A 25,329-nucleotide genomic window follows, 5' to 3' on the forward strand; every position below is an offset into this window, starting at 1 on the left:
AAAGCAGTGCAGGCTGACTTGTGACGTGTAACACAACGGTTGCCATGACAACGCTCAAGACTGTCATGAGTACGCATATGGTTGTATTTTGCGTGGTGCACCCCAGCGAGTCTCTGGGATATTCGGCTGCTTGGCCCGAGCTGGGACGATATTATCCGAACCCAACCGAACGTGTAACCCGCCCTCTTCGCTTAGGTTGAACACATGCGGGCTCCTACAGCATTGCTGCCAATATTGGTATCTCAATCTCACGCTAAAATACAATCTAACAAAGACACATTTACTAGTATATTTTGTCGCGAGAGTTGTGGCTACTGTTACACCAGCTGTAACAAGAAGCTTGTTATAAATTTGAACGTGTTGTGCACGGAGTATTCTTTCATAGTGAAAATAAATGTCCCTTGTTATAATGTGAATCGTGGCCGTGTGGCGGATTAATTGTGAGTGAACTGTAAATAACATAAGCGCATTTGAAGAGCATTTAATAGCACAGCTCACACGGTGAGCTCTTGGCGTTTTCATAGTTACTATGTGAAGCGTAGAATAATTATTGTCGTATGGATGTTTGGAGAGAAAGTGCGTTTGAAATTCATTAGGGATATAAATATGTAGTATTATAGTATTTAAATCTTTTCTTATAGCGTGAAAGAATAGTGTTCCCTCCAAAGCGTGCTTTAACATGGAACCCTCCGTGGATTTAGTTTGTATTTTAAGAGAAACTCCGTTTTCGAAATGGAAGGAGGATAAAAGAGAAATTTTATCAGTCAATCGTCCCCAGCCAGATTTGACATATCAGAAAATAACAGGTACTGCCTCCGGAAAGATGCACACACGAACTTTCCAAGTATCTTGGTATAGTAGTTATCCGTGGTTATGCGGTAGTCATTACTTGCAGAAACACTTTTGTTGGCCTTGTCTTATTGTTGGAATGAAACAGGGAGTCTGGAATCACACAGGATTTGAAAATATGTCCTGTGCTACTAGGTCTTTCCAAAAGCACGAAGGTTCCTCGGAGCATATTAAAATGCCGTGGGATTTAAAGAACTTAAGAAGAATCAGAATCAAATTGCTGGCGCTTTAAGAAAAATGCTCGTCTATACATCACAAAATTTAATGAGAATGTGCGGCTTAACAGACTTTTCAATGCAGTTTTATTTCTTTCTAAGCAGGAAATGACATTTAGAAGCCAAGATGAGAGCGGCGACTCCTTAAATAGAGGGAATTTCAAAGAACTGTTGAAACTTCTAGTTTCCAACAGCTCGTTAGAAATGCAGCAGCATTATGCTTCTATAAAGAAAGTTTTTAGCGCAGAATCGAAAACTATACAATGTGAGTTAATAGACTGCATCTGTACCTTCATTAGGGATGCTGTGAAAGAAGAAATTTTAGAAACCTATTTCCTTTCACAGTTCAGGTCGACGATACGACTGACATCACAAAGAAATCGCAGTGTTCGGTGATACTTCGGTATATTATCCACAAAGGTGCGCTAGTTGAACGCTTTCTTGTTTTTTTGAAGTTAGTTCGGACCGTACGGCGATTACTTTATTCAGCTTGCTGCTGACTGTATTGAGTGAAATTTCCTACAAAACAAAATTGATTGGTCAGTGTTATGACGGAACTAGTGTCATGGCAGGTCATCTAAATGGTCTTCAAACTTAGGTCAAGGAGGATGCCCCTCAAGCATTATTTGTACATTGTTCGGCACACTGATTAAATCTAGTGGTACAGCAAAGTATTACCAACATATCAGAGTGCCGTATTTTTTTCCGAGTCTTGGTGGTATTCTTTCATTTATTCATTCATCAGCCAAAAGAACTTTCGTCGCTGATTCAGTAATTGCGAAGCGAATACCATCTGGTGTGGATACACGTTGGTCGTCACATGGGAAACTTTTGAGCGTGGTTGTCGAGGAGTGGGAGGGATTGAAATAAATTTTTGAAGGAATCATGTACGATCCTCAGTCAGACGAAAAAAACCATTCGCCAATCAGAGGGGTTGTTTAATAACTTTAATAGCTTCCTGTTCACATTTTTATCAATGGTATTCAATGACATTTTTGAGCTTGCTAATATATTATTTAACGTGCCCCAAAAGAAGTCTCTGGACGTTTAGTTCTGCCTTTCAAAAGAAAGACCCACACGGCAACTGACACTAGGTGAAAGGAATGAAGAAACATTTAAAACCAGTTTTAGTACGGCTGAGAAGAAAACCAAAATTGAACTAAAAAGACATTCTGGTTTAAAAACAGAAAGTGAAATTTTTCTAAAGTATCGAGTACTTTATTTTCAGATAATGGGTTTAGTCTCCGTAGAGACTGATACAAGATTTCAAGATATGCAGAAGCTCCAATTTCTTTGCTTAGGGGATAGCTCTAAGTTTGAAGAATTTTCTAAAATCCTCCCTCTTGATGGTCTAGAGAACTTAAAAATGTCTTATCCCACGACATTTGACACACAGGTTAAAAAATGAACTTCAGTTTATCTATTCTGATTCCACCTACAAAAATACCAGTTTGGAGGAAATAATTCTCAATAAAAATGAACTCACGGACGTTTTCAAAGAATCGTATGAACTATTTTAATTAATACTTACCAGACCGTCTACCAGCTCCTCAGTAGAAAGAAGCTTTTCGTGACTTAAGCGGATAAAACCTACCTAAGGAATTCAACATCGCAGGAGAGGTTGACTGCGCTGGCAACTACATCCCTGGAGAAGTCACTGCTCAGCGACTTGATGGATACAATGCCCTTTTACGATGACATCATTGATAAGTTCGCTGCTTCAAAGGACGGAAGGATAGATTTAACGTACAAGCAATAGACGTTACCGAATGTAACATTTCTTTTTTTAGTTGATGTTATAGTTACATTGTGCTTTTTAAAGTAATTGCATGAAAATTACACAGCGGATATTTGTAGACCATTATCATACCAAAAGATCTCCCCGATCCCTTATTTCCTCCTAGCTAGATTATCCAACACACCTATTCAAAATGTAGGCTACACATTTACTGCAGATGCGAGTGCTGGGCTGCACCAAACTTACAACTCACGAGCCGCCACTGAGCCTTGTTACTTTTTGCATTTGTTAATGCATTATATATTTCCTGTCTCGTTATCGGGTGATATTTTCTGTTGTTTAAGTAGCATGATATTCATATACTGTGTCCTAATGTTTGATGTTTAGAATGGTGCCAAAATGATTTTCCCATTTGTCCATTCAAATTCCTTTTATTGTAGGTAGTCTTGGTTTTCTTAGCGCTAGGAAAGGATCTTTTTGAGCACGTTCTGCCTGTCTTCTGGCATCTAGATCTATTCAGTCTGCTTTTTCATGTTTAATTAAAATTTTGAACAACTTTCGTTGTTCGGCGTATAATGATATATCATGTTTTTGCATTGTGGTTTTGGCTTGATGTAGTGTTGATAGGGTCTTCTTCCGTTCATCATAGCATTCTTTGTCAAACCATGGTTGCGATTTCCTATCCTTTATTTGTGTTTGACATGATTGCAAAATCGTTGTGCATAGTTCTGCCGTTTCTATTATTTGATGTTGCTGTATTAGACGTGTTGCTTCTTCTATTTTTCCCAAATTTTCTTTCAAGTTTTCCAAATTTAAATTCCTAGATATGCATTGCCTTAAATCTAAAATTCCTATAACTTTTATACCTAGTCTTTTCTTAAATGGTATAAAATAATATTTTACAACATCTTCCAGATTTCGTAGCTCTTTATTTCAGATTATCTAGTTGGAATATCGTATGAGAAACTCCTTTAAACTCCGTAATCCAAAGAAAAGTATTCCGATTCGGTCCGGGTATTTTCCAGCTGAAGAGAAGTATTATGACAAGCTTCCGTACTTTGGGCTGGGAAGACTTGGGAATCAGGAGACGAGCTGCTTGACTAAGCGGCAAGAACCGATCCGTCTGTGGAGAGATGGCATTGAATGACATTAAGACACGAATATTTGTGAAGATTTTTAAGGTCAGAAGGTTTATAATCAGCGGTGTAATTTGAAAATTCTCACAGGGTGTATTCTAGAACAGGGCATGACAAATCCCAAATGCAAGACCATCCTGACCTTTAACATTAGTGGGTTAGAGCTCGTTTCAGCAAATATCCCAGCATTTGGCATATATTAGGCGTATAGAAATTTTATTATTTAAAAGAAGACATTTATAATTTAATGGTCTAGTTTGAAAATCTTTATTTGCTTACAAAGTAGTTCCCTACTGTAACTCCTTCCAGCTATTTATTGAAAAGCAATCTAAGGATCCTCTTTTCATTTGCAATCACACCTTTCACAGGAACAAACTCTTGACTGGTGTATGTTGCAGCCTCCTCTTCTCATATTTCTCAGGCTTATATCGGACAACGGGTGAGGCATTTGAATATATGAACATAAGGCGGAGACGTAAGCAACGAACAGTGGTAACCTTAATTAAGTGATGGATGAGAATGTTATTTATCAAGCTGAATATTCAATGTTTGCGATTACGAGTTCAGCTGGAAAATTAAAACTAACTGACAAAATGGCGAAATTTAATGAAGTAGCCTGAGTAGAAGGTATACGCAAGAAATCAGAAGCCATACACTAATGTGTAGGTTTAACCGTCATTTACCCTCCACTGCAGGCCTATGGTTGTAAAGATGGCGTCTAAACAGAAGTCGGTGTGCGGGAGCTGCAATGAAAATATTCAACTTAAAGAGGACTTTATCATATGTGACGGCTGTGGTAAGTCTTATCATAGAACTTGTGTCGAACTTAACAGAAGAGAATTTAAAAAACTTATTTCCTCTAAAACCAGTAAGTGGTATTGTGGTGATTGTGACGACAGCGAGTGTGTTAGCGACAAAAACAATAGTGACTGTCCTAACCTCAAGGACCTGGCTAGTGTGATTAACCAAATCAACAATAGACTCACTAAAATTGAATCTATCGAGTGTGAACAGAAAGATATTCAAAAGTCTGTATCGTTTTGTGCCGCAAGTTTTGACGAAATGAAAGCTGAACTAATCAAAATGAGTGATAATTTCAACAAAGCTATGACGGAAATCACTGTTCTGCGAAACCATGTTCAAACACTTCAGAACGAGCGTGAAGTAACTAACAACGAGATACAGCGGCTCAGATCTGAAAATAACGAGCTCCAACAACATGTAGCATAAATAACCTAGAAATTCATGGGCTGCCTGTGGTTATCAATGAGAAGCCTGTCCAAATCGTGAAAGATGTTGCCAAGTGTCTAGGCATAAACACCAATGACATTGACGCGTGCCACAGACTTCCTCAGAATAAAACAGAACTACCGCCCCCTCTGTTGGTAAAATTTTGCAGTCGTTTGAAGAAAGAAGAAATACTAACAGCAAAGAGAAGCAAACCAAGACTGACCTCCACTGATGCCGGGATTCAAGCTAAGTCACGGAATATTTATATCAACGAACACCTGACATCCCAGAATAAATATCTCCACAAAAAAGCAAGGGATCTTCGACAGCACGGATTTAAGTATGTTTGGACGAAGGACTGCAAAATTTATGTTAAAAAGGACGACAGTGGAAGGACTACGCGTATTACCAGCATAGATGACATCTACAAACTCCAACCCGAAATAACGAACAAGACATCTTATCAAGACAATGGAAGCCGTATTAGCAGCAACTAGAAACGACATCTCTATGGACATTCAAGATGGCCTTAGCGGTAAAACGGCGATGACGACAGAGACGATACCGACGGACCACACTATCTACACTAATACCTACGACTGTAGGGAATTAAAATTTCTGAGTGTGCATGACTACGCTATTCATAGTAATAACATTCTTCCCGACTGTAATAAGATAAAAATACTCCATATTAACAGTAGAAGTGTTAAAAATAAGCTAGACGAATTAGAAATACTGCTCCATATCTTAGGTGAAATCGATGTCTTGGTTATATCCGAAACATGGGTTAAAAGCAACGAGGCCAAATATTACAATTTAAGTAACTACTCATGTTTGTTTGCTCACAGAGATACACAAGGGGGTGGTGGGTCAGAGATATTTATCCATAAAAAGTGGAAATTTAAAATTCTTAAAAAATGTGAAATGAAACATAGCTTGATCTGGGTTGAGATTTGGGGAGACATCTTAGCTGGTAATTCCAATTCAGATAGTCTGCATATAGTTGGAGGATACAATCCTGTGAGGGGCAATGCAACGTCATTTTTAACATCTTTGGAAAAATTCCTTTGTCAGACTAACAATACTCCTTGTTTTTTTATTGGTGATACAAATATTGACACTTTTACTGAAGATCATTTAAAAAAGCAGTATATAAATATCCTTTCATGCTATGGGTTCACACTGTGTAACAAGATTTATGCAACACGCACGACTGACAAATCATCAACTCTTCTGGATCATGTAGCAGTTAACACAGATAAAATATATTTCACTGTTTCGAATGTAGATAATGACATAAGTGATCATAACATCCTTATCACAGATACTGTATGGCCACATAAGAGAAGCTATATCCAAAACAACACTTTTACTTTACCCTTAAAATGCAGGGATAAAATTAATTCAAATAACACTAATTTCCTGCCAGAGAATGCAAGACATTCTGCCCAGGATATTAAGATGAACCAGATGTACAACTCCCTTATTACTCAAATCCAAAAAAACACACAAATAGAGGCAATCTCCATACCATAAAGGAGAAAAACGCATTCAAAGTAGATGTGGCTACTCCTTGGATAACATCTGAATTGATAAAACTCGTTAAGCGACGGAACATTCTCCACTCTAAACTTAAGATTGGGCAACACAAAGATAATATTCCTTTGAGAGAGGAGTACATTAAATGTAGAAATTCAGTAACATTCCTAAAAAGAAAACTTAAGACAAATTATTATTCGGAAAAATTAAACGTGTATGATAAGAATCCTAAGAAAACGTGGGAAATTTTGAATGAAATTATATATAACAAAAAGCACAGCTCAGAAACTTGCAAAACTCTGTCAATAGGGAATGTCGTAATTAATGATAAACAAGAAATTGCTAACGAATTCAATAAATATTTTACATGCATAGCCGATAATCTTGCATCACAGATAACCACACATGATATCATAGATCTGAATAGTAACCGCCAGCTTGAGGCCCTTTTTCTATATCCAACAGATAACACGGAAGTCAAATGCATAATTAAAAATTTAAAAAGTAAAAAAAGTTGTGGAGTAGATGGGATTACAGCTACTATGATCAAAAGTTTTGATGAACAGCTAATAACTAAGCTTGTTACATTAATTAATGAATCCATGGCAACTGGGGTCGTACCGCAGGCTTTAAAAATTGCTAAAGTTATCCCGATTTTCAAAGGAGGGAACACTAGTAACGCAGGGGACTATAGACCTATATCCATACTACCCATCATTTCCAAAATATTAGAAAGCATTATAAAGGTAAGACTAATGGCTTTTCTTAACAAACATAGATTTTTTTATCGATCCCAGTATGGCTTCAGGGAGAATTCCAGCACAGAACTGGCAGTTACTGATCTTGTGTCGATGCTTCAGGAAAGCGTTGACGGTAACCAGATTGCGGCCGGATTGTTTATTGATCTCGCTAAAGCTTTTGACACGGTAAATCACGAAATTCTGTTATCTAAATTAGAAGACGCTGGAATTCGTGGTGTTGCATTAGAGTGGTTCCGCAGCTACCTTAGCGGAAGAAAGCAATTTGTTTCCGTCAATGGTTATCAGAGCCCGGACAAGGATGTGAAATGTGGGGTTCCACAAGGGTCTATTTTGGGCCCTACCTTGTTTCTGATATACATAAATGATATAAATATTCTAAATTTAAAGGGTAAAATTATGCTTTACGCAGATGACACAAATGTATTCTACACTGGTGACAAAGTGGAATCGGTGATCAAAAATATGCAAGAAGACATCATCGCAATAAACAAGTGGCTCAGTATCAATAAATTAACTATGAACGTCAATAAAACTAAATATATGATTATAACTAAGCCGAGTATAAAAAATATTAATCATTCAAAGATATATATTAACAACGCGGAAATAGGTGAGGTCGATCACTTTAAATATCTGGGTCTAATAATAGATAAACATTTAAGCTGGGTAGAGCATGTTGATTACATTGCAAAAAAGATAGCTCCAGTATCTGGGCTTTTGAGGAGATTAAGATATATTGTCCGTAGGGAAGTTCTACTTACAGTATATTACTCACTCATCCACAGTCACTTACAACACCTAAACGTAATTTGGTCTCGTTGCAGAAAGACAGTCCTTCATGAACTTATGGTAATACAAAATAGAGCAATCAAAAATATCTATAATCTTCCTTTTGACACACCCACTCGAGTTCTATACGCTAATAGTAAAATTATGCCCCTATCTATGTGCACTGCTTTTAGATCATCAATATTAATTCACAAAATTAAACTAAACAGTGTCCTGCACGATAGTAACTACACCCTGAATTCAGATATTCATAATTATAACACACGACAAACAGGTGACATAGCTCTCTTTCAAATACACTCATATAAGTATGGCAACTGTAGCTTTAAGTTCTCAGCCATTCAATCATATAATCATCTTCCAAGAGATTTAAAATCAGTTTCCAATCTGTCTTCTTTCAAAATTAAATTAAAGAAAGTGCTATGGAATCAGTACCTAAGTAAGTAGGCGACACAATAATTACATTTCATATTGTCCAACTTGTTCAGTACAGTGACAATGACACTTTTGGATAACTAAAAATATTTGTTGTTTTTTAACATGTTATCATCATAGTGTTTCAGAAGTATATTAAGATATTTCATGGCTGTAAGGTATTAAATATGGACAATTTATTAATGTATTAATTAAAGTAAGTTATATAGAGGTTATATTAAGATATCTGTGTCCGACTCGTTGGCTGAATGGTCAGCGTACTGGCCTTCGGTTCAGAGGGTCCCGGGTTCGATTCCCGGCTGGGTCGGGGATTTTAACCTTCATTGGTTAATTCCGATGGTTCGGGGCTGGGTGTTTGTGCTGTACCCAATATCCCTGCAACTCACATACAACACATAACACTATCCTCCACCACAATAACACGCAGTTACCTACACATGGCAGATGCCGCCCACCCTCATCGGAGGGTCTGCCTTACAAGAGATGCACCCGGCTAGAAATTGCCACATGACATTTTTTAAAGATATCTCTATAAGAGTAATGTTCCTTCAGTTTTCTTAAACCATTTAACCAATTTAGAGTTCTTTATAACAGGAGGCAACATATTATATTCCCTAAACATTGATGATTCTATGCCTTTCACTCCACACTTTACTGATTGGGGTGAGAGGTATATATCCTTAATGATCCTCTAGCGGCGATAAGGAAAAAGAGATCTTGAAGTCAAGTAGGGATGGCATAAATATGTTAGTGTTGAACTGAGAAGTATTGTAAAGAAAGGATTAGAATTAATTTAATAGATACATATTTACCAGATATTGTAATAGGAGTTGAATCATGGCTGAGAAATGATATAACGGATGCAGAAATGTTCTCACGGAACTGGGGATAGTATCGTATAGATAGGATAGGAATCGTGGGAGGGGGAATATTCATTCTGGTGAAAGAAGAATTTGTAAGCCATGAAAAAGTTAAAGATGAGAAACATGAAATTCTAGATGTAAGGCTCATTTCTAAAGATATTTCTCCAAAATACTGGAAAAAAATTTGTACGATAGACTATTATCATTCTTAGAGAAGCATAATATATTAGCTGGTTGCCGAAATGGCTTTCGTAAAAATAGATCAACTACCACAACATTCATTAACTTCATTGAACGGCACACTAGATGTGAAGGGTGCATGTTTAGGTATTTTCTTAGACTTAACAAAAGCTTTCGATATAATTGACCACAGCTTGCTTTTAGAAAATTTATACATGTATGGAGTTTAGGGATTGGCCTATAACTGGTTCAAATCATTTTTAGGGGATAGAAGACAGATTGTTGAAATATAATAAACCGGTGCTGATTTGAGCAAAAATGTACTTAAGAATGTGTATTCCTGTGCCAGAAATATAGATGATGGTGTTCCACAGGGGTCAGTTATAGGACCGTTATAATTTTAGTACGGTATCTATTAATGATATTGTCCAAATTGTCAGTGATATTCAAGGAGTGCAGTTAACTTTGTTTGCAAATGATATTACTGTTTATGAGGCTGATGAAAGTTCTGAAGTGTTGGGATTAAAGGCAGGCAATATAGTGAGTAATAACTAGAGACGGTATTTATATAGGCACGAATAGGTTAGAATGCAAACGTATTTGAAGAAGGCGCAAGTGTAATCCAGCCGCTCTACAGTTATGTCGGGGAATTCCATAAAATTTTAGGGTTCTGTTTGTCCAGACCGATAATATATATGCAAATCTCACCGCAGAACCGTCATGCGGGTAACATGGACCTGCGCCTTGGTTAAATACGTTTGCATTCTAACCTATTCGTGCCTATAATTCCCGTCTCTAGTAATAACCTGAGCTGGCTGGAATATAATAAATTAATTTTATGTAAACAGAAAACTACTGTGTTTACACTTCACCATAATATTAATCTAAATATGGAAATTAGTCCTATATCATTTGGAGAGACCATAGTTGAGTACTCATCATCAACAAAGTTTCTTGGCTTGTGGATGGATGAATCATGTTTTCCTAGTTGCTCTACGTCGCACCGACACATATAGGTCTTATAGCGAATATGGGATGGGAAGGGCCAAGGAATGGGAAGGAATCGGCCGTGGCCTTATTTAAGGTACATCCCCAGCATTTGTCTGGTGTGAAAATGGGAAACCACGGAAGGATGAATCATTAACCTGGGAAAACACAGAGTTTATAGGGAAAAAGCTTAGTAGAATTTATTTCATGATAATATCTTTGAAATACAGTTTTAATTTAGAGGCTTGCCCAATAATGTATTTTGCATATGTCCAGCCCATACTAACCTACGAAATCATTTACTGCGGGAATTCACGATGTAGAGATGTCATCTTTAAGTTAGATAAGAAAATAATTAGAGAAATGGCCGGTGTCGGCAGGAGGACAAGCTGAAGGAAATACTTTAAACTTTATTTTATTTTACCATTGCCTAGCCTTTACATCTTCCATACACTTGTATAATTATATGAAGGAGAATGTAAACAGTTACACCATAAACTCCTATGTTCATAGGTATAGTACTAGAAATAGGCACAGCCTGCACATAGAACCACACAAAACTAAGCTATATGAATCAAATTTGAGTTATGCAGGAGTACATTTATTTAATAAATTGCAAGACTACATTAAGCTTATAAAACCATGTTCAAAATTAAAGAAAGAATTATTCAAATTTGTTTCTTTTCCTTTTTATTGCTATTTGCTTTACGTCACACCGACACAGCTAGGTCTTATGGCGGCGATGGGACAGGAAAGGCCTAGGAATGGGAAGGAAGCGGCCGTGGCCTTAATTAAGGTACAGCCCCAGCATTTGCCTGGTGTGGAAATGGGAAACCACGGAAAACCATCTTCAGGGCTGCCGACAGTGGGTTTCGAACCCACTATCTCCCGATTACTTGATACTGGCCGCACTTAAGCGACTGCAGCTATCGAGCTCGGTGAAATTTGTTTCTATTGAAGAATACTTAGCTCTTGAAAATTAACTTATGTATCGCCTTTTTTAAATCTGTGCCTCTTTACACACATTGTATAACCTATTTCTCTTTACTTCTCATGGCATGTATATTACTGGTTTATCCTTTGTTACTGTAAATATGATTATTGACGTGTCCCATATCACTGTAAGGTCAGTCGGATGAAATAAAATAAAATACAATACGGTACAATAATAGGCAACTTGATGTCTTTAGAGTGTACAGACCGGGAAAGGGTAGCACTGACACGGATTCAGAATTATTTGATAAGACAATCAGCTATGTGGGAAACGACATGGAAAGGAATGTGATTGTAGCGGGAGATCTGAATTTACCAAATGTCAATTGGGAAGGAAATGCGAACGACAGAAATCATGACCAACAAATGGCAAATAAGCTAACATGGGAAGGACAGCTGATTCAGAAAGTGATGGAATCATCTAGAGAAAAAAATATCCTGGATGTGGTGCTGATAAAACCAGATGAACTCTATAGAGACACCAAATTAATAGATGGCTTTAGTGATCATGAAGCTGTTTTTATCGTAGTTAAAAATAAATGTAAGAGAAAGGACGGTCTTTTAGGTAGGACTATTACGCAGTACCATATGGCTGATAAAGCAGGCATGAGGCAGTTTCAAAAAGTAACTATGGTCGTTGGAAAACCGTAAATAAAAATGTAAACAGACTCAGGGATGGGTTTAAAGTAATTGTTGAGGAATGTGAAAACAGATTTTTACATTTAAAGGTGGCAAGAAATGGTAAAGACCCACCTTGTTATAATAGAGAAATAAAGAGACTAAGATGGAGGTGCAGATTGTAAAGAAATAGAGTTAGAAATGGCTGTGGAAGTGCAGAGGAATTGAAGGAACTTAATAGGAAATTGAATGTACCGGTAGCAAAGAAGGCATCTAAGGATACCGTAACATGATGGCAAGCATAATTGGCAGTTATACAAACATTAGTGAAAAATGGAAGTGTATGTATAGAGATTTTAAGGCAGAAACAGGTTCCAAGAAGGACATTCCAGGCACAATTAATGAACAAGGGGAGTGTGTATGTGTGGATCTTCTAAAGGCAGGAATATTCAGTCAGCAGTATGTAAATATTGTTGTTTACAAGGATAATTTGGAGCGTGGGTTGGCGACTACGGGGCCCTTAGCTGAGTACTGGCACTGCTTCCACTTACTTGTGTCTGGCTCCTCACCTTCATCTATCCTGTCTGACCTCCCTTGTCAACTCTTGTTCTCTTCCGACCCCGACGGTATTACGTATGGTGGCCTAGGGAGTCTTCCATTTTCACACGCTGCGTGACCGTTGCCTTCCTTTGGCCGTTACCTTCATTTTTCGAAGTGTCGGACCCCTTCCATTTCTCTCTGATTAGTGTTATATAGAGGATGGACATCCTCTTAAAACAATAACCACCACCACCACTTACAAGGATAATGTCCAGATAGAGGAGGAGACTAATGCTAAAGAAGTATTAAAATGTACATATGATAAGAATGGCATTTACAATAAGATACAAAATTTGAAAACTAGAAAACCTTCTGGAATTGATAAGATTTCTGGGGTATACTAAAGACAATGGGTTGGAATATAGTACCATATCTGAAGTATTTATTTGATTACTATTTGGTTCAAGGAGCTATACCAAATGAATGGAGAGTTGCTATAGTGGACCCTGTATATAAAGGAAAGGGTGATAGACATAAAGCTGAAAATTACAGGCCAGTAAGTTTGATATGCTTAGCATGTAAGCTTCGGGAAGGCATTCTTTCTGATTATATTAGACATGTTTGCGAAATTAATAACTGGTTCGATAGAAAGCAGTTCGAATTTAGGAAAGGTTATACCACTGAAGCTCAACTTGTAGGATTCCAGCAAGATATAGCAGATATCTTGGATTCAGGAGGTCAAATGGAATGTATCGCGATTGGCCGGTCTAAAGAATTTGATAGGGTGTATCATGGGAGACTACTGTCAAAAATGAGTGCAATTGGACTAGACAAAAGAGTGACCGAATGGGTTGCTATATTTCTAGAAAATAGATCTCAGAGAATTCGAGTAGGCGAAGATTTATCTGGCCCTCTAATAATTAAGAGGGGAATTCCTCAAGGCAGTATTATTGGACATTTATATTATCTTACATATATAAATGATATGTGTAAAGGAGTGGAATCAGAGATAAGGCTTTTTGCGGATGATGTTTTTCTGTGTAGAATAATAAATAAGTTACAAGATTGTGAGTAACGGCAACGTGACCTCGTTAATGTTGTGAACTGGACAGCAGGCAATGGTATATTGATAAACGGGGTTTAAAGTCAGTCTGTGAGTTTCACAAATAGGAAAAGCCCTCTCAGTTTTATTTACTCCGTTGATGGGGTGAAAGTTCCTTTTGGGCATCATTGGAAGTATCTAGGTGTTGGGTACAGATCTCTGCACATGGTTATGAGGGTATTTAGGGGTTGTAGTAAGGATGTAAAGGAGAGGGCATATAAGTCTCCGGTAAGACCCCAAGTAGAGTATGGCCCCTGTGTATGGGACGCTCACCAGAATTTCCTGATTCAAGAACTGGAAGAAATCCAAATAAAAGCAGCTCAATTTGTTCTGGGTGATTTCCGACAAAAGAGTAGCGTTACAAAATGGTTGCAAGATTTGGGCTGGGAAGAATTGGGAGAAAGAAGACGAGCTCCTCGACTAAGTGGCATGTTCCGAGCTGTTGCGAAAAATGGCGTGAAATGACATTAGCAGACGGATAATTTGAGTGGCGTTTTTAAAAGTAGGAAAGATCACAGAATGAAGATAAAGTTGGTATTCAAGAGGGCAAATTGGAGCAAAATTCATTTATAGCAAGGGGGGTTAGGGATTGTAATATCTTACCAAGGGAGATGTTCAATACATTTCCAATTTCTGTGAAATAATTTAAGAAAAGGCTAGGAAAACAACAGATAGGGAATCTGCCAACTGGGAGACTGCCCTAAATGCAGATCAGTATTGTTTGATTTATTTCATATCTCTGAATTTCACTAAAATGGGAGAAGTTAACAGCAGAGTAGGTTAATTTCCTGTCTAGATTATACATAAAGACTGATGATGAAAATGCATTTTTTTTATAGGATGGCAGAATATTTGACTCTGAAAAAGCTTAAGTGACGATTGGTGGAGGGGAAATCCATATATGATTTTGATGGCTCTTTTTTAGGATTTCCAAATTATAAACAAAATCTTTCCTGCATCTTCCCCAGATGAAGCTTATGTATGTTAGATGTGGGTGGATCATTGCATAATAAATTACTGTATCTTAATCTGTGCATTATTCCTATCAAAGGGGTAATTTTGCTGATTACTTAATCAATATGGCTTTTCGAAGAACGTGTTGAGTCTAATACTATACCAAGATACATAGCTGAGTTGATTCTCTCTATTACTTGGTCCTTTATGGTATCAGTGTTACCCATTGTGATCTTACGGGCTGTTTTATGAAAGATTGAGTAATTTATTTTAGTCACATTCATGATCATTTATTGAGATAAAGCCCAGTCCGATAATTTTTTCAAGTCACAGTTTGTATCTTCCATAATTTGTGTTTCGCGTAGTCCTTTATACGTTATTAAGATATAATCGGCGAATAATTTACATTTTCCCTATAGTGTTAAAGATTGTAAAAATCAAAAATAGAATAGGACCTAGTACCGAGCCCTGCGCTCATCCGTTTTTGTTTGCTGCTTACACCTTTTAATATCGTTAATCATCACATATTGTGTTCGGTTTGATAAATAATTTTGGAACCATTTGTGTGCTAAACCCTTAATTCCTGCTATTTTTGACTTGTTCAGATGTATTTTGTGGTCAACCAGGTCAAATGCTTTTTTAATATATATGAGTAGCCCTGCTGATAATTTATTTTCATCTAAGGTCATTTGAACATCTATTACTGTATCAAATATGGCATTATCCGTTCCTCTATTTGGAAGAAACCCATATTGATTATCGGGAAATTAATTAGTTTTACATAGAAAATTTACCAATCTAATTTTACTACCGTTTCTATGAGTTTTCCTATGGCAGATAGTATACTAATTGGCCTGTAATTGGATGGATCTGTATTATCTCCTGATTTAAAGATATGTAAAATTCTGGCACATTTGGGTAATTCTCCACTGAGAACTGAACGGCTAATAATTTCGACAATATATGTCACTAAATTTCAATACAGGTTTTTAAAATGGCATTGGTTATTTTATCTTCTGTTAAATTATTTTTATTTTGTAGAGAAGTGATAATTTTCAGCACTTCATATTCTTCAGTTTGAGACATGAAAATACTATTAGTTTGTCTTTCATCTGTTGTGCTGCCATGAATTTGCTCACCTTCAGGAAGGTCTTTTCTGATATTTTCTGTTACGTTAACGTATATTTCATTTAGATTATTGCATATGTCCTCTGTGTTTGTAATACTGACACCATATACCACCAGTCATCTTCCTTTTTGTCGAAATTAGGCAGGTTTCAATTCCCTTGCTAATATACTCCATGAATGTATTATAATAGAGGTTTATGTCCACCATTTCCTCACAGTTAAATTTATTTTGTTGGATATACTGATTTAATTTGTTGTAATTTGCATATTTCTTGCCATTATTTGTTCTTCTGGAACTGATTTTTCACTAGAAATTTCATATACCAGTAGGTAGTGATCACTTAAGTAATTTGTTGTATTGAATACATTACATTCTTTACTACCTCACTCCTCATTTCCCTAATATGCCTCTTCAGTGACGCCTAGGCTTTTTATGACAGCTGTTGGCGGAACTGTGGAGGATTAAACCAGCCTTCGGGCTGAATATCCAACATACAACACTGTTTGTGAACAGTATGTGATCAATTAATGTGGAGGTTGTTTTCGATACTCTAGTTGGGTATTTGTTATTACATGTTATATAGCCATAAATTGTTATTAAATTTTCATACAAAGTTATGTTTCTGGAGGTTGAGAGCAAGTCTATATTTTTATCTCCAAGTATTATTGAAGTATGCCCTGAACGACTATTTAGGATATTTTCTAGATCGATCATAAAGCATGGCAAGTTACTTTTCTGTGGGTTATAGATGTAATGATTTAATATCTTAGATTTCCTTTTGTAATCGTGACTTGCAGTATGCTATGGATCTATTTACTTCCTTTATAACATTGCTTTTCCACTTTTAAAAATATGAAGCGAAACATCCCCACCTAACTGTTCTCCTACCACATGATGTGAAATGTAGTTTTTTTTAATTTCAAAAGCCGGGATGAGTTTGTTGGTTAACAAATTTTCGGAGATTGCATGAACTTCTACTTCTTTAATCTGATCTAAGATAATTTGGATATCATAAAATTTATTTTTCACGCTTTGTTCATTTATGTGTATGCCTTCCAATTCACTTGATCTACGTTCAAAAACTCTATCTTTTATATAATTATTTAGAGTTTCTCATTTAAATTTCTTTACTTCAAGAATTTTTCAGGATCCATGTTTTTATGTAAGGATAAATATAATTTTTTTCAAAGACTGAAAGAATCAGTTAGTAGTAATCAGATGTTGTGTGCGTACTATGCTTTCTTCCATTCACAATTATCATAGGTACCATATTGTAGGGACTCTCCCATTACTATACATATTTCATTGCATCCTTAGTATCAAAGAAAATCTCGATGATCTGAGATCTTGTAGACAAAAACATTCATACAATACACGGAGAAGAATTTTTTGATTTACCATATGTTAGATTGAAGAAGAGACGAGAAAATTGTAGGTATAATGGGATTAAATTATTCAGTAAGCTACCTAACCAGTGAAAAGACATGCCCTTCAAAACATATGTCAAAAATTGCTGATATTAAATAGTTTTTATTCACTATCAGAATTTGAAGAAACAGTAACGCTATTGTCAAGGGGCGAAAATGAAACTCAGCCCCTTCCTAATAGGTAGGTAACACTTGTAGTTAAGTTAAGCTCCACGGTTACTATTCAATAGGCAAATAGCTCGAAGTGTCGTTATAAGCTTTTATTTTACTTTTCAGTGTATGTAAACCTTTTATATGTAATGTTCTGTTTAATGACAATTAGATTTATTTATATTGTTTATTTAAACTGTAACTTACATATTGTACTTGACTTTGTCTATTGCAATTACTGTATGTTGTCTAATGGTGATAAACTACATTATTGTTATTAGTATTACTATTACTAGGAGTAGTAGTAGTAGTAGTAGTAGTAGTAGTAGTAGTAGTAGTAGTAGTAGTAGTAGTATAAAGTTTGAATTCAAAACGACAAATTGGGGAAAATATTAGTTTATAGAAAGAGGAAGTAGGGATTGGAATAATTTTTCAATGAAAATGTTCAGTAAGTTTCCAAGTTCTTTAAAAATTGTTTACGAAGAAGACTAGGAGAACAACTTATAAGGAATATACCACATGGGCGAAAGCCCTAAATGGAGATCAGCGATTTATTTATTTATTTATTTATTTATTTATGTATGTATTTATTTATTTATTTATTTATTTATTTATTTATTTATTTATTTATTTATTTATTTATTTATTTATTTATTTATTTATTTATTTATTTATTTATTTATTTATTTATTTATTTATTTATTTATTTATTTATTTATTCCAGTTGACGAATCGTTTGATAGAGTTGGAATACATCTATATGGATGTTGCCCATGAACGATGTCAGATGTTATTACTGATTTAAGAGGAAATGAAACTAATGGCAAAGTGCACCAACCTCGTTTAAGATTCGGGTAACTATAGCCGACTACAGTTACAAGTCGGTGCCATGTAAATTTGGCAACGTGCAGCGGAGGCCAAGATGAAAGCGCGGGAGCTATCCATGTATGTTGATGTGTGGTGAACTTCGTCTTATGTTTCGTTTTATTTTTCAGAGATATGTTCGAGGATATATAATTAGGTAAGTGATTGAATAAGCATACAGTACGTAGAAGCCATTATCGAAATAAGTGTAGTCTATGTGAAGGCGCAGCCGGGCTGTGTAGCTTGGCAGATTCAAACCTGGCTCAGTCCGGTGGTATTTGAAGGTGCTTAAATACGTCAGCCGCTTACGTGAATGATGTTGATCCACGAAATATCACTGTAATATTTGTCACAAATGGAAGATAGTAATTGCTTTTACACAAATAAATTCTGAAATCGAAGGTTGATTAAGAAATAATACGAAATATTTTATTTTATAAAATACATACTTTACTGCCTTACAACAACTATTTCTGCTACGTCGCAGCGTATCCGTAAGTGTTTTGTGTGTCCAACACTGTCGTCTGTGATGTCTTTGCTCACTGAAGTTCTTTGGTGTCGTTTTATTGATTTTTCTGATTCGATGTAATTTGATGGGCTGTCACTTCATGTGCACTAACTGATTCATTAAACGATTTATTGGTCCAGGGATCATGCTATTTTCCTTTTAATATATACGAGGTGTATATATATATATATATATATGTATTGGTCCAGGGATCATGCTATTTTTCAACAAAATACCCACTCCCATTCATCGGTACCAGCCAACCAGTTAGAAAGAGAGCTCGTTTGTGCCACCCCTGGACCCGTTGCCTACGCTATAACGTAGGCAACGCCTGGACCTCAAGAAAAAACAAACGACGGCGCGAGCAGCGGAATGCAAGAAATATGGACAAAGATAACAAAAATCGCAGACATAAAACTCCCATTCATCGTACTGGACCTCAAGAAAGAAACAAAAGACGACGTAAGCAGCGGAATGCAACATAATGGATTCCTGTTTACAGCCAGTAAATACGTATACATATTTCTTCCTAGTTACGACGGTATTTCTTAATCAACCTCCGATTTGAGACTTTATTTGAGTAAAATCAATGATTATCTTCCATTTGTGGCACATATTGCAGAGATATTCGTGGATCAAAATCATTCACACAACCACGTCAACCTCGTATCGGTATATTTATTGCACGTTAAAGAACTCCTACGGTACACAATCCTGGCTTATCGGCGTCTCCCCAAAACGTAAAAGTAGTTACAGGGAGGTTAAATCAGTAACATCGGTATTTGTGAAGGCGCAGACTGATTTTTTATTGTAACAACTAAAGCATAAAAATGAGGTTTTGTTACCTTGTTTAGGTTTCCTTCAGACGAGGAATTAAAACAAAAACGTATTTTTCACTTTAAACGGGATAATTGGGGAACCTGGTAAGAATTCAGTCCTGTGCATAAGACATTCCACAGACGAAAGTTTTCCAACAGAGGATACAATTTGTGATATTAAAGGCAACGTAACTATACTACCTACCATCTAAACCTAATGAGCTTCTTCCTGATGCATGTCCAATTATTTTTTCCAAATTTGCCAAAATATTTGGCATCAAAAAGTGTTAAAAGAATAGATCCTGAATGTAGGAGACTGGAAATTAAATTAGGGAAAACATGAAAATGGATGATTTGCCAAATGAAAGCCATTTACTCAAAATTCACCAAGATATGAATGTCTCTGTACCGTGTATGTTAATAGTTATCAGGTGTCGGTAAAAGAAATGACACGTTTAGCTGGTGATGAAATATCCAAGTGATGAATATTTATTAAATTATACCAAAGCCACTGCTTGTAGTGTTAGTGTTGAATGTGTACAAAGAAATGTATTAAAAATGCTCGGCAAGCCCATAGAGTTTCGTTAGGTAAGCAGAGAAAGTACAGACTATTTTTCCTACCTTAAATTTTTAAGGCAACGTTTCGAAATTTACACAAAAAATAAGAAGAGTTACTAACAAATTCCTATTTGAGACTGTGAAAGCAAATTATTTACTGTTAGGAAAGTTTCAAATTGATAACTTAGAAAAACGGTTTGGTCAGTACCGATACCTCAGTGGTTGTAACTACAATGTTACTACAATTTACGTCCTAGTAAGTGAGATGAAAATTAGGATTAAGTGTGTTCTAGGCTTGCAGTGGTATGGAAAAGTGCAGTTTGACTGTAGTCAATTAGAAAAGCCTGATTCCATCAAGAAAAGTGATATTAGGCCCAATGTCGAAGTAATAAACAAGTTAGACTCGCTTTTATCATGTGGTGAAATTTTTGGTGGGTATTTTGAGATGTCAGGGTTAATATACATTTTTGGGTATGCAGTAAGAACAATATCCAGAAGGATAATCTGTGACACATGTTTAGGTCTCCAGCAGAGTAATGAAACAGATGACCCCTATTTTTAGAACTACAGAGATGTGGGTTAGTGGTGCCATCAGATTGTGTTGTGTGTGTCTGCGTAACGGTGGCAGGAATATTTACCTTGTTGGTATGTGAAGACTACAAGAAATACTACCTGGATTGTGAAAATCATAAAGAATATCCCTTCTCTCTATCCAGAGCTTCTTTAGGAACATATTAAAAATCAATAGTTCTGATTTGGACGTGGTCATGGTGGGTGTGACAATAATGGTTTGATAGATCGTTTATTGTCTACATTATATAGAAAGCAGATGAAGAACAGGAGTTGTCCGCATTGAGGAAGCTAGCAAGGCTCCACAATAATTGATCTTGTGAGTACTGTTCTCTTTTTTTATTCATGTAAAATGTGCATTTCTAACTTCAGTGAATGCATTTACTGACGTGTGGGTGTGTTTCTTAGTATAATTTTACGAAGAGTATGCACGTATCATAATCACCTTGTTGGTCTAAATGTACTGAATATGGGCGAAGTCATTCAAAGTCGGACACGCCCCGTTTTCTCTCGGCCTCCGCTTGATAGATAGATAGATACAGCGTTGCCAAGCGTACCTTCCGGCTTTAACTGAAGATGGCTCTGGGCTAACCAGTGTGTACGTACACATGGTTTAAATTTAAGGCCTGGTTAAAAGGAAGTGTGGTGCACCAAATGTTTAGTTAAGCATGTTTAGCTGGCAGTGGTATTGAGCACTAACGTGATGTTTGACTTGCTAGCGAAGAATAGTGAACGCGTTCGGTGATTTCATGTTTCTTTTGTTATAAGGAGGAATCGTCCAATTTTTTGGAATTCGAAACGGATATTTTGGCATACGGTTGTTGCACAAGCTCTAATATTACTCACGTCGTGTATGTTCCGAGCTGCTGTTGTTCTGTGCATATTAGTAGTATCAGCTACGATTTTGTTAAAGGAAGCAGTGGCATAATACTTCAATGCAGTGAGCAGTCTGTTGATACCAGAAGCAGGATGATTTCTCTGCGCTGGAAATTATAGGTTATTTGGGATATTTTCCAGAAGAAATGAAACAGTTTAGATAAGCGAAGTATTTCCACAAATTTCCTATCACTAAGTTAATTATAAGGATCATCTCTCTCCACTATTATACCTTTGTGCTCATTTTCATTCTGTTCCAGATATAACAGTACATGTTGAAAATCATCTCCAAATCTGGCAAGCATTTTACCTTCACTGTAAATCACTGTTTATGTGTGGTAACCGCATGAACTTGATCGTTTAAATTTAACCGCCACTAATCAAGGATTTAAATAATAATCAGGAATGATGCTCCGCACTTTCATTTAAACAATGTTTAGGAAGTATCTTAACCCGCGAGTGGTCACTATATGAGATTTTCTCTCACATTATTTTTTATTGTGATATTACTTCACAGTGATGAAAGGGAGGTGACGGATCCCTCTTCTAGCTGAGTTTATAACTGTCGTGAGTAGAGCGATTCACATTTGAAGGGTAAGCACCCCGTCCCCTAGTCAGAACAAAGGTTTCTCTGTGTCCGTGCGCGCTGTGTGAGAGTTTCTCTCATCGCGCGACTAATGACGTTGGTGTTATGTTGCAGTGGAGCTGGAAACTTATTCCTGTTGTACGCATTAGTATTTGTATTATTAGTACTTCTTGTTTTTGAAAATGTTATTGTGTTCAGAATCCTTGCTTTGTACGTAAATATTACTAGATACAATGCATGTGTAAGATTTTATTTTTTACAACTTCAGGACGGAAGTCATTCTTATGTGCATTGCATATGTTATTTTAAGTAGTAATTTGCGTCTTTAATAAACAGCTAATCATGTCCGGCTCCATGGCTAAATTGTTAGCGTGCTGGCCTTTGGTCACAGAAATCCTGGTTAATTTAGCGGACACGGGGGCTGGGTGTATCTGCCGTTTTCATCATCATATCATCCTCATCATGACGCGCAGGTCACCGACGGGCGTCAAATCAAAGGCCTGCATCTGGCGAGCCGAACTTGTCCTTGGACACTCCCGGCGCTAAAAGCCATACCCCCCCTTCTCTCTCTCACACACACACAGTTAATCATTTCATTTTTATCTAAAATATATAAGGTAGAACTTGCGTTTAATTTCAGTGGTAGATTTCAGCCTTACGCTCAACAAAACTGTGAAAAATGTCATATTTATTTTAATGTGAGAGGAAGTCTTACGCGCGACCTCTCACGTTACATTTCGGCTAGCGACCACTATGGTTTAAACGCTGATTATGGTAAACAAGGTTCGTGCACTTGGCCATAAATAAACCATCCCCGTTGCTGGTGAATGCGTCATTCACCACACGACACAGCAGCGCCATGTTCATATGCGATGTTAATCAATATTGGTATCCAGATTTTGCGATAGAACGTCTTATATACAGCATCTGCGGATAAGGTCTTTTCCTAGTGTCTGTTATTTATTCTTAGTGTCAACATTGTTGAAAAATTTACTTCCATATCTAAAAATAAAGTGTTCAGTTTATTCGAATTTGTGAACTAAAACTCTAGCAACAACAAATAAATATCTCATTGATATTTTAATTTCGATGGTAATAGTTAATTGACTAAATGTGATCATAATAATTCTTACCAGCTGAATTTGTCGAATCACAACACACTTTATTTCTTAATTGATGTTTCATTAGGGGACAAAGGGAACAAGTCTGAAAGAAGCAATTCAACGGTGGCAAGAAAAAACCGGCCAAAACCCCAGTGAAGCGACAGAAGTAATGCTTTATTTTCAATGGCCACCGATACAAGTTTTAGACAATTCGTTCTCCATGATACCAAAGTGCGAGTAAGTATGAATTTGGTGGTCTTGTCTTAAAACATAAAAGGATGTCCTCTTCACAATTATTCTCCTTTCTGGCCTTATTTCCAATTTATTGGGGTCGCACTTTGAGCATCATACAATAGCTGTATAGCCTACGTTGAACGAGAATAAACAATGAAACTGGACGAGTTGGCCGAAATGTATTTCAATATCGTTAAACACTTGTGCTGGCTTGAAAAGTTATGATATATGAAATCTTCAGACAAGTATTTGAAGTACTTTATACCCGGAAATGAGATGTTACTTCTTCTTGAAGAATTTTTCTCTATTCTGGGGGATACTATTTACAATTTTTCTGCATGAATCTATTTTTATGAATACAAACAAAAAATTTGATTTTACTAAATATCTTCCAAGAAGTTTACGACCCTTCTTAGCTTCATATGTAAGGCTATTATAGCATGGCCTGAAAATCGACTAAAATTTAAATGCTTTATTTTTGGAAGCAGGTTTTTATCATTTAAGGAGTAGTAAGAGAGCTGTTATCATCAACAATACATATTTCAATTCTATTGGGCACATTTAAGTCTTAGGAAAAACTACACTCCAAATCTGTGCCCTAGTTGAAACTTCAGAGTCCTCACAAAGACGTTTTCAGAGTTCTATGGCATTGCTTGCATAAAATTTACATTTATCGCCCTAATCGTTTGTAGTGCACTTCCTCATAGGTGGCACTGACAAGTTACGATGAACGTGTTACGCTTAATGACGCATGTTACTCACTCTCTTGCAGCAGTTGTGACCACCGTCTAAAAGCGTGGATTTTCGAAGAGAACGAAGTAGACTAATTACATTGAGATCAAATTCGCATTCACAGAAAAAGATTTTGATTGGACATATTAAGAATACTGTTACTTGAAGAATGAAGGAAAATGAATATGAATTTTCCTGTAATTTATATGATATTTGAAAACTGTTTCCTTCTTATCGTAATGTGTCCTGTTCGCGGTGTTCGCACGAATCTGATATTGCTTTAATTTAACTGTCATGTCTTCTTTCACTTTATGAAGTCCAGGGAGTATTTTTCCTCCTGTGCGTGGGGGTGGTGGTGGATATTCTTTTAAGAGGGGGTACAACTTGGCCATCTTTCTCTATTAATACTAGTCGCACGGAAAATGTGGAACGAGTTTAACTCATCGAAAAATGAAATTATCAAAGAAGGACGGGGTCGTGAAAATGAAATATCTCATAGGCCTCCCCCTTTAGTAGCATTTTACGGCAGGCCTAGGATAATGTGTGTGCTGTTCTATAGACCCACACGCAGATGGATGTGTGGTGGTCCCAGTGACTCTTAACTTCGGAGCATGGATTGGCGACAACAGGACACTTAGCTGAGTCCTGGCATTGTTTCAACTTACCTGTGCCAGGCTCCTCTTTTTTCCTTTCCATCCGACATACCTTGGTCAACTCTTGTTATTTTCCAACCCGATGGTATTATTGCACTCAGGGCCTATGGACTTTTTCATTTCCGCGCCTGGCGTGGCCTTTGTCTTTCTTTGGCCTATAACTTCATTTTTCCAGTTTATTCCTCTGATTAA

General features: G+C 36.6%; 1 protein-coding gene across 1 annotated transcript in view; it reads left to right on the forward strand.

The window, feature by feature from the left end:
* Positions 1-4,649: 4,649 nt before the first annotated feature.
* Positions 4,650-25,329, forward strand: part of LOC136877837 (dynein axonemal light chain 1-like) — a 71,518-nt gene continuing 50,838 nt past the window's right edge. The window contains exons 1-3 of the mRNA XM_068228758.1: positions 4,650-4,734; positions 20,677-20,768; positions 23,604-23,755. Coding sequence (XP_068084859.1) covers positions 4,650-4,734; positions 20,677-20,768; positions 23,604-23,755 — 329 coding nt within the window. The remainder of the gene's footprint in view (positions 4,735-20,676; positions 20,769-23,603; positions 23,756-25,329) is intronic.

Source organism: Anabrus simplex, chromosome 7, assembly GCF_040414725.1.
Source record: "Anabrus simplex isolate iqAnaSimp1 chromosome 7, ASM4041472v1, whole genome shotgun sequence".
Lineage (NCBI taxonomy): Eukaryota > Metazoa > Arthropoda > Insecta > Orthoptera > Tettigoniidae > Anabrus > Anabrus simplex.